Here is a 10,697-nt window from a genome sequence, read left to right as displayed (position 1 = left end):
CTATTGTGTTTTACGTGACGGTAGTTATAGCCCACATAAACTGCGAACAAATAGTGATGCATGAGGTTCAAAGTTTAACGTGGAGATACATTAAAAATGAAGTCAGGTTTAAAATCACTATAATAAGATGTCATGTGATGTCAGCATGGGAGAAGTTGATAAGTTGTTATAACTTGTGCCTTATCCCTTGTCTACTTTTGGCAATAATTATGTTTAAACTAATGTCAGCATACTTTAGTCAGATGTGAACAGTGAAGCTGACACTACGGTAAGATGTCGTATACTGTCACCATACAACGGTAAGATTTGAAATGTCACTACAAATGTACTACAGTGAAATATTATTTATATCCAATACTACAGTAAGGTATCGTATGAGCAAAGTAAAATTCAGGGTTTACCTGACAAATGTCAGAAATGTTCTAAGTGCAAAAACACGAATAAGACAAATATCATAAATGTATTCTGATATATTTAAAGATTGTGGTTTTATTCCATATGTGTAACATTTACAGATAAATAAGCATAATGTCAGACCAACTGCAGCACAGATGGTGTTCATATTACCCAAAACAGCAAAATATGGCAACATGCCAATTATCAGATATTTATCGGATGTTGAGATTCGTATCTAAGAAGGAATTGTGTTGCAACATAGGAATAACTATGTACCAAAAATACCACAAAACTCCCCTAATGTGAAACATATATCCTCTTCAAGTAAAAAAGAATTCACCAATAAGAAATATATTTACAATTGTCCGGACCCGTAAAATTACACACTTTTGATGTAATACTACTAATTACAAAAGTAATTATAGAAAATTAATCAAAATACCATCACAAGAAAAGAAATGAATATACTTCGTAAATGCCATCTTCAGTTATGCTTTTTTCCTCTTTTCGTTTATCTTTCGTCAAACTTAAAGCATATTGATAAATTACACTTGGTGTTACATGTATTTTCTAATCAAAATGTTATAATTGTTATTGGAAAATATGAATGTCTTCCTTCTTGTCTAAAATCATGGTAACAATGATTTCGGCCAACACATTTACTGAGTAAGTGTCACTTCTGATAGCATTGTACATTTACGACATGTCCTTGTATACCCATTTCCTAGAATAGCGTATGAGATTGAATTACTAGTATATTTATCACATGTCCAAGTTCCATGTTCGGCATCAAAGATGTATAGCACAAAAAATATTTTTAAACCTTCAAATATTATATACTACTTGTAACACAAGTAAATCCTCATTGTTAAACCTATACATTTGTGAGAGAAAAACCCCAATTAATTATAACGAATATTACTAACCATGAATTGAGTTCGCTTGAACGTTATTGCTTTACATAGTTTATTTTGGTACGTTCGTATGATTGTTTGTAAAACAACCATAGTTTATCGTAAAATATCTATAGTAAGTTATTACTGCACATACTAACAACAGTTCAATTTCTCTTAAAGCCGCTCGACCTAAGAATAACCTACTTTACCCAAGGTCCCCACCAGCCCCCATGGTATTGAGGGTTTGAGTTAGGGTCAAAGGGCGGATAAACACAAGGTACAGCTGTCTCATTCAGCTCCTGTAGCTTTGTCAGCAGCTTCATCACAATATAGGGGTATCTTGTTGAAAGGTCGGCTCGTTCCACTGGATCCTTAGCTATATTGAACAGCCAAATGTTTTTTTTCGGATCAAAAGAACAAACGTTCATGTCAAAAGTAAAATTGTTCCTGTTGATGTTCCAAGCATTCGGTTCTGGGACCCAGCTTCCGTTGCCTACAGTGAAATTAAGTTTATGTTATCAGATACACGCATACGATACATTATATGAAATGTAATTATATAAACTAGGTACATAGTAAGCAATACTTGACATCTGTTTTACCTGAACAAAAAACGACAGTAGTTCTGCCAATATTTGTCCGAAAATATAAAGGTTGTAAGGCAGTTTATGTATCAGTACCAAAATATTTTTCCTGTATACATGTACGCTTTGTACGAAAAAAACTAATCAGCCAAACATGAATGATGAATGATTAAAGGATATTTAAACACTTGATTTAAATTAATATCTTTCTGAGAAAACATGAAAGGCTAGGTTGTACGAGCTATTAGGCACTATTCTAATGAAAGACATACCAGGATTTCCCGTGATCACCTTCCAGTCTCCCCACCTAAGAGCGGCCCTATAACGGTTGTCAAACGGACTCCCCTCCAGTTTATCTCCGATAGGCTTGGTCAGGGGATCTATGTTGTGTAGCAGCATTTTTCTCGGACTTTTAGCTCCTTCACTGATAAAAAAGTGTACTTCATGAAACAGCTCCTTCATAAATAATGGAATGTAAGTATTAGAAAACCAACATAGAGAAATTTCAAATGCACTCCAAAATATATAGCGCAATCCGGTGTTCAACGCCAATGGTATTGCATAAAAGTAAGCTTTTAAGGTCATATTGTACAAAGTGCTATGTTATCCAGAAATAATATGGATATGTTATTGGTAATACTTTTATTATCTTAAGGTATGCTAAAAAATAAGGGAATTTGAGTGTCACAGTTATAACAGATATAATAGCCTATGTAAAAATCTTCAGAAAACGCAATATTCAAAACATTAAGTTCGTGAAAATATACAAGAGGTCCAAAGGTATATATTGCGAAAGTAGGCCTGATATTCAATACCAGTACAGAAACATGAAATACATTGTCATTTCAAAGTAGCTTAATTTCATAGTTAGTCAACACTACTGGGAGAAATACAGACTTATATTACGCACACAACATGAAACACCAAATACAAATAAAAACCGCACAGAGAACAAAATTAACTTAATTGGTACTCAGGTAGACTGTGAACTAATAGAGGATATTTCTTGTTATGTTTACAAGGTATTTAATTTTTCATCCAAACAGATTTACAGATACCTGATTGTTTTCCACTGATCAAATCCATCCAGAGGTTTGGTGCCGTTTAGCGAGCCTCCTGCCAGTCCCACCAGTGTCGGGTACCAGTCTGTCACATGTATGAGTTCAGTGGACACACCCCTTTTTTTCTGTAGGGTTTTCCCATGTACAAATCCAACTCCATGCATTCCTCCCTCCCAAAGAGATCCTTTCCAGCCCCTTAGGGGCCAGTTGTTACCTCCCTTTAATATCTGTCCGCCGTTGTCTGAAAATGTTGTAATTATGATGATAATTTTAAAGCGAAATGTTATGGCAATATTTAGAAACCTCGAAAAAAACCACTTCATCGTTTTGAGAGGAAAAGGGAATAGAAAAATCAACTTAATAAATACACCATTGCCAGTACAATATTTTCTACAAGTGACGGTGTTATTTATACTTCTTATATAATTGTCACTTTATTACTCTTGTAAGTCAAAATATTGTGTCATGTCCTATAACAGCTCTTGAAGACCGAAGTCTTCCACGAATTAAGATCGTTAACTGTTCCACCATTGCTCTATCTCAATAATGTCTATTATCAATCTTAACTTTCACTTTGCGAGGAATCTGGGTTGTAAAAACATCACCGCTTAGCTAAAATAGTCGATCCAACGTACAAAATATATAGCAAACGGTTTTGGGTCTATTTGGTAATGGTATACCTTGACCTAGGTACAATGTAACAATACAAACCTGTAGAGAACACCATGATGGTATCATCCCACATTCCTTTGGCCTGGAATGCTGCTGTGATGTTCCCGATAGCCTCGTCCATGGCTGACACCATACCTGCCAATTATACAAAAATAACGACCGTAAACAAAATGTTTCACCCAAAAATATCGACACAAATCTGAATTCATGAAAATTCGAGAAAGTGTATATTAATACATGCAAACGTTAATAATTAAATGTGGTTGTCGTCCTTTTAAGTACTTTTTATTCTTTAAATAAAAAAGAATTCCCTTGGAGCACTGTATGCAATCACAAAAAGACAATGCTACCATGGATAATGATAAGCTTGATGCTTGTTAGACAAACAGATGGCCAATCTAAATATATAAACAGCTAAACTTATCAAAAAAGGACGGAATCAACAACCATATTCTAGATACTCCAGGAGTTAAGAGGTTTTACGCTCACTTTCTCTATGCACCTCTGGTATATGTCATAGCGAAAATGCAGACACTCGACTATCTATTTGATTTGTTCCCGATTAAAACAAACCCCTGACCAATCGCAAGCCAACACCTGTCCTTTGAAGATTACGGAGGATCGACACCCGACTTCAAAGCCAGTCAATTTTAACGTTAGGCGATTGGCAGATTCTTTCGATATACTTTAAAGGATCAAACTTAACTTTTCGTTTCATCCACAAGGTGGTGCAAACTAAGATTCGATTTATAATTTATTCAATTTCTATGAAATTATATTACTGACCTGCATATTTTTGCCTGGCGTGGTTTTTAATATGAGCATATTGTTTTTGGTATTTGGATGGAACTTCTAATGGTGCGTGGACAGCTTGAAATGCTAGGTACATAAACATGGGCTGGAAATAATGACAAAACGTTATTGCATTTTATATTTTCCTGTCACATAAGATCATCAATGTCTATATGTTGCACTGATCAAAAGAGGATTTATCATGATCAATCGCATCTCACATATAATCACTATGACCTTGAGAATTACAAGAACTTATAATAACCACAAAAAACACACACAGAACTTCACAGTAGCAAATCGATTGAAGGTAAGTATGTTAATGAGAAACACGTACGAAAAATGTTGTAAATTTGCAGGGAACAAAACTAATTACGTGTAAAATATTGCCAGGGTTTATCGGAGCAGTTTTGTTTCCAAAGTCCCATTGGAATGACAACCTGCAGAAGGCCATTGCTTTGGTGGGACCCTATTTTAATTATCTTCTATATTGTATGTTTAATCAGTGGCATTTAGGGTAAACCATTTGTTTTTCACCAAACATGCAAGGGATTTTTAAACCGACATACAGATTCAACTCTGTCATTTTATACTTTCTATTTTCAGAATACCTGTTTCGAAACGAGGTTGGTTTCTTTATGCTAGAAATACATTGGTGTAAAGCCTTCGCACTATACTGATATAAGTGGTCCGGGTCAGAGCGAAAAGTGTTGAATTAAGATTACCTAAACATATGTTCATGCATACGTAAAAATATCTGTAAATCAGGAAAACTACAGTTGCATATTTACATCTACATATTATAATGTATAGTAACACATAACAAACCACAGCAATGTATCAGAATCGATAGGAAACAGCTGCTGATCATGATTCATATTCAGGTGACTGTGAAAAGGTGTCACTACAGCAAATATGTTGATGCTAGTCTTCCATCTGTTGATCTTAACACCATTTGAATAAAGATGATATCAGAAATAGTATGTAAGCACGTGTAAAAGACATTGTTTGAACTATTCAATTAAAAAAGATATTGCTTCAAGTAGATATTTTGAAGAGCTTATATTTGTAAGTGATATTTTAAGTCTTTCGTTTGTTGATATATTAGAAATATTTTATAAGCATGTGAAGTGCCAGGCAAACGTTTTTGAACGATGAAATCAGTAAAGGTTTTACTTCAAATAAGATAAGTGATCTTATGGAATTTATTTCGAATGTATTCAGTAGAATATATAAATTCGAACAGTTAACTAAATTTCTATTCCCCATCTTACAGAAACTTAATCAGCGAATATTTGTATCATCGAATGCTGAAAACATAGTAAACATTTGTATTCATGCATCTGATTACGGGGACATAATCTTCACAGCATATATAGATTGTTTACGCCTTATGACATTATTATCTAGGCAAAGACTAGAATGCTATGCTTACATAGTTATAGTTACATTTTTCTTGTTCAACGTCAATCAAGTTTATTTACGTGGTCGAATCAATAGAATAATGTGTTTGCAGATTCACTGACGTCTGCATCCATATAAGAGTGGAACTGAGATTTCGATATCAATCGAACATGTACATATAACAGCCCCTATTCAGGTCCATGAGAGCTTAATTTATATCGAGTTTAATTACAAATAACCAGGTGGAAGTTGTAAAACATTTAATGGAGTCAATGGTGGTCATCTTTTGAAGTGAATTATACCAAAAAATAACAATATTTGATGAGGCCGTCAAAGGAGCATTTATAGTTTTGTTGAGTCAGTGTTATGGTGAATTCCTGTATGTTTTATTAAATATGTCATTTCTTATTGACATTTCTGTTTCTAGGCTTTTGTGGTAATGTGTTGACGAATTTTAGTAAGAATTAACCCTCTGATTGTACACAGATCAAACCTATTGAACGATTTTAACTTGTCTTTTGTATTTGATCATGTCATTATCACAACTCAAGTATTGCTTCCAAATAAATACACTTAGGATAAACTTAGGCCAAAACATAATGTACTAACAAAAACATAAGTTGTAACTCTCTGATCGTATCTTTGTCACCGATTTACATATTGTGTGGCCTTACCTTGGATGAGTTGTAGTTGTTGACGATGTCTATGACACGCTTGCTATACATCTCTGTAGAATATTGATCCTTATTGGGTACAACTGGCTTGAAATTATCTCGTAAATCTATTCCACAAAAGTTTTGTCCTTGACAGTTTGTTTTGGTGTAATAATCTTCACTTCCAGTCAGATAACCTGTTACATGCACAAATTAAAAAAGAAAATTAGTCCATGGGGCATGTATCATATAATTAATTGAAATTGTTCTGGTAGTGTTAGACTGTTCTAGTCTTCTGAAATTTACATGTATTGCAGACTCAACACAATCTCATCAAATATGCATATATTTGACTTTAAACTTGTTTTCAGTTATTTGCAATAATGGATGCCCACTGAGTTCTTTGAAATTAAACAGGATAATGTGGACTATAACTCGGCCTTAAAACATGTATTTGTTTCCAGTTAACATACAAAATGTACCCTTACCTCTTGTATCGTACTTGTTTTAGCCAGGTTTAAACAGAACACACAACTAAACCCAGAAAATCTTATTCATATGTCATTTGCAAAGATAATATATATTTGTTTTTTAAAAAGCCTATCTTCCGTGTTATTTGTCCAATATTTTTACATTTCCTACGGGAAACATGTGTCTATATATTGGTCAATAAGGAAAGAAGGTCGAAATTGACAGATCGACGTTGAAGTTGAAGTTACTCGATCAATATTTCACAATGTTTTAAAAATAAATGTTATGAGTACATAATTGAAATATATGTTTACCATAGAACGTGTCAAAACCTCTGTTGTTAGGGAGGTATTCCTCCTTGTAGAAACCCAAGTGCCATTTTCCGACAGCGTGCGTGGAGTATCCAGCCTCCCTCATCTTGTCTGGCAGAATGGGGCTGTCCCTTGGCAAGGCATTGGGTTGGGTTGGCCAAATTAGTTCATGTTGCAACCCAGTATGGATCTGCGAGTAATATATAACAATGTACTGATATACTATATATCATAACTATAGTCCCAAAAATCCAAAAATTAGTTTTGTTTCTAAGAAAATTTAATCAATAAACGTTTAAAAGTTGTCAACAAACCATTAAGGCTCATTAAAGTACATATTATGTTACAGAAGCAGCTGAGATGCACCTAACAACCCCATCCAGCTCATAGAGACAATGTTTGCCTACTGAAATTGACATCAACAGTTTAACTGTAAGCCTATATAATAAAAACAAATAAAACAACAACGTCCAAGGATTTGCTCTTACCATACAACAGTTGATCAAGACTTTTTACGCAAATGTTACAAGTTACGTTTATATGATTGGTCTAGGATCAACATATTTAAATATACAAAGAGTAGTCCAAGAATGAGACCAATTTTCCCCAAATTTGATCGTCTAATCCGTGGAATTATAACCAGATCATTAAAATTTTATTAATATAAATATAAACTTTAATATTTTACAACATTTATGAAAAAGGTTATTTTGGCTTATATCAATCACTTTTGTTGGCCTGGATGTCAGTGCACAGGAGGTTTAATGTGGGAGGAATCTGGAGAACCATGAGAAAATCCACGTGGTCGTGCAGGTGACACCATACCTCTTCACGTCCGATCGGGGAATCGAACCCCGGCAACCTTGGTAAAAGACGAGTGATTCACCTATTGCGGCACGCAACAACCAAAATTTAGATAATTGTTGACCATTCTAAAAGTACATTTCAAGTAATATGCAATTGACTGAAACTTTGTTTAGAAGACGACGAACAATCTCTCAATGAATTATTTGTGCCTTTAGATCGTTTTGCTTAAATTTCCGGAATAATTGTCAAATTAAGTAAATACCATGAAGCATGACATGGAATGGAGAATGGTTTTAGGAAGGAATACTTACAAGAAAAGGATACATGACAGAAGCAGCATAGTGTTATATGTGTACTGTTAAATATAGAAAGTTTAACTGATCTACTTTCAGATTGTCCTCATATCCATTCAACATGGTCATTTATAAAGGGAACAATTTGTAACATATTGTAATGAACATGTTCCATGTTCAAATTTTTTCTTCATATGTGGATTAGTTGACACTCTTTAACCGGAAAGTGAGAACGTGTACACATTTGATTTTTTTTATATCTTTATGCAGAAATAAACACTTATAACACACACGTTTGATGGGATTCGTTTAGCAATACCGTATCCTAATGGAATTAGTGTACCTGGTTGTACCCCCTGGCAAAGGCCAACAAAGAACACGTAATAACGAATTTATTTGGCCGTTATCAGATCAGCAGTGGTCATTAACAAAGTTCAAATAACTGTTTTGCCTCGCTCCGATTAACGTTGATTATAAAGGACATGAACCTCATCGTCAGAAAAAAAATTCCATTTGCCCTGTTCGACTATTTTATTATCGTTATTTTTAAAAACATATTTGTCATACACACACAGACACGCACAACAGTTATGAGTAGTTGACTGTATTGAGAACGGACTTTGAATATTTTACAAACTAAATTGAGGCAAAGTGTAGATCCTTTTAAATATGACTTTTATAGAGTGAGTCTTATCAAAAATCCAGTTTGCAACTGTGGTAATCCATGTGAGAATGACATTCACTTGACATGCAATGAAAGGCGTTTTATGTTTCAAACTTTGATTGCCTTAGCTGTATAGTTAATTTAGAGCTTCATTTGAATGGCAGCTCTTACGATGGACCTTAACTTTTACATTTTTAGATATATTCATCATTTTATCATATCCAGCAAAAGATTTTGAACGGTGTTTATATATTGTGCATTGGCGCAACGTGAATGTCACATAGTTCTACTACTTTATACGTATGTATTTTACCATTCTTATCATGTAATTGTAAATGTACGACAGGAGAAGGCAAAAAATACTGTAAGATGTAATACATGTGCCCAATCCATTGTTTAATTCTAGTTGGAAATAAAATATGTTTAACAAAAGAATGTAAACATTTCTAACTAGAGATACCTTCAAAAGACCATTATACTAATGCGTCTACGTATACATGTACATTTATTTGTTAAAACAGATACATTTCATCAGCTTTTGATTACATTTTTCTGACTATAAGAACAAATAAATGACATTCTTACGTCATTTTACTTATTCTTTACAAAATTGATATACATCACCGTTAATAAAAAAAAGAATTTAAAATACATTATATACCTATTTTTACCACAGACTCAAAAAGTAAAGATGCGGATAGCTTTTGGAAGATTCTGAATTTCGAATTTGGTGTTGGGATGCAATAACTTAAATTATATATATAACATATTTTATTTAAAAGAATTATGAAATAAGTTATTTCAACTTATATTAGTAACTTTTGTTACACTGATGTTAGCGGGTCTAAATGTGGAAGGAAACCGGAGTACCCGGATAAAACCTACGTGATCGGGCAGGTGTTACCATCCTTTTTCACGTATTATCCTATTCTGAATCAATAAATATCAGAGATTAGCAAAAACTACGCTCTGTTCAGACTTTGCTATTTCATACTACCTGATATCTGCCAGACATCAGTTGACTCCTAGTAGGTGTACATATGGGCTGTACATAGTAATTCTCCAGTCTAACACCTTCAGCAGACAACCTGTCGAGGTTTGGGGTCTTGATTTCCGATCCATGATAACCAATGTCATTATATCCGTAGTCGTCGGCAAGCACAAATAAAATATGTGGCTGCTTTGTGTGAACAATTTTCACAAAACACAGGAGAAGAAAATATACAACACGTGAAGTCGGCATTCTCTATCATCGTTATGATACGTATAATACACCTTTACTTAAAGCAAATCAAACTACACCACGTCACCAAACAGGAAGTCTTAGTGTTAGCAAACCAAAACAATAGAATGGAGTACGTAACGGTTGGTTGATGGTTTTATAGTCTACACTTCACTGATGAAGTCTGTGTTCGGTCGACTTGAGGGGGTAAGTTGGCGCTTACTGGGCCCTCTGAGATTCTAAGGTTCTGCCCATCCAGGTCACGCTCTAAGGTCGGACAGCTCCTTAGATGCGGACAGGCTGTTGTAGCTACTGCGGTCTACGGGAACACGTCCTTTCTGTAGTCCTCACTGCCCTCCTATGTACGGAACGGAAAGTCTGTGTCCTTATTTATAACTATTTCCCGATTTTGTATCTATTCAATATTCCTGTACAGTTATTACATACAAACAATTTCAGAGATTGGAAAAC

The 10,697-nt window shown here is 34.3% G+C and overlaps 1 protein-coding gene across 1 annotated transcript; it reads right to left on the bottom strand.

The window, feature by feature from the left end:
• Positions 1-1,081: 1,081 nt before the first annotated feature.
• Positions 1,082-10,599, bottom strand: LOC110464404 (arylsulfatase J-like). The gene is made up of 8 exons (XM_021519603.1): positions 10,002-10,599; positions 7,244-7,430; positions 6,480-6,655; positions 4,396-4,507; positions 3,649-3,744; positions 2,935-3,178; positions 2,149-2,300; positions 1,082-1,785 (listed from the first exon to the last, which is right to left on the bottom strand). The coding sequence occupies exons 1-8, from the start codon at positions 10,245-10,247 to the stop codon at positions 1,493-1,495; spliced, it is 1,506 nt and encodes a 501-aa protein (XP_021375278.1). The 5' UTR covers positions 10,248-10,599; the 3' UTR covers positions 1,082-1,492.
• Between the last annotated feature and the right edge of the window lie 98 nt (positions 10,600-10,697).

Source organism: Mizuhopecten yessoensis, unplaced genomic scaffold, assembly GCF_002113885.1.
Source record: "Mizuhopecten yessoensis strain PY_sf001 unplaced genomic scaffold, ASM211388v2 scaffold10987, whole genome shotgun sequence".
Taxonomy (NCBI): Eukaryota; Metazoa; Mollusca; class Bivalvia; order Pectinida; family Pectinidae; genus Mizuhopecten; species Mizuhopecten yessoensis.
The sequence above is the reverse complement of the archived record's forward strand: the minus strand, read 5'-3'. Positions and strand labels throughout refer to the sequence as shown.

What these genes read in the sequence shown, in the direction of transcription:
- LOC110464404 (XM_021519603.1), bottom strand. Translation starts at nt 10,247, where the DNA reads ATGCCGACTTCACGTGTTGTATATTTTCTTCTCCTGTGTTTTGTGAAA. An exon ending in AGGTTTTGACACGTTCTATG is followed by an intron (nt 6,656 to 7,243) that starts GTAAACATATAT and finishes TGCATGTAACAG; the next exon opens with GTTATCTGACTGGAAGTGAA. An exon ending in GATCAGTGGAAAACAATCAG is followed by an intron (nt 2,301 to 2,934) that starts GTATCTGTAAAT and finishes CTTTTTTATCAG; the next exon opens with TGAAGGAGCTAAAAGTCCGA.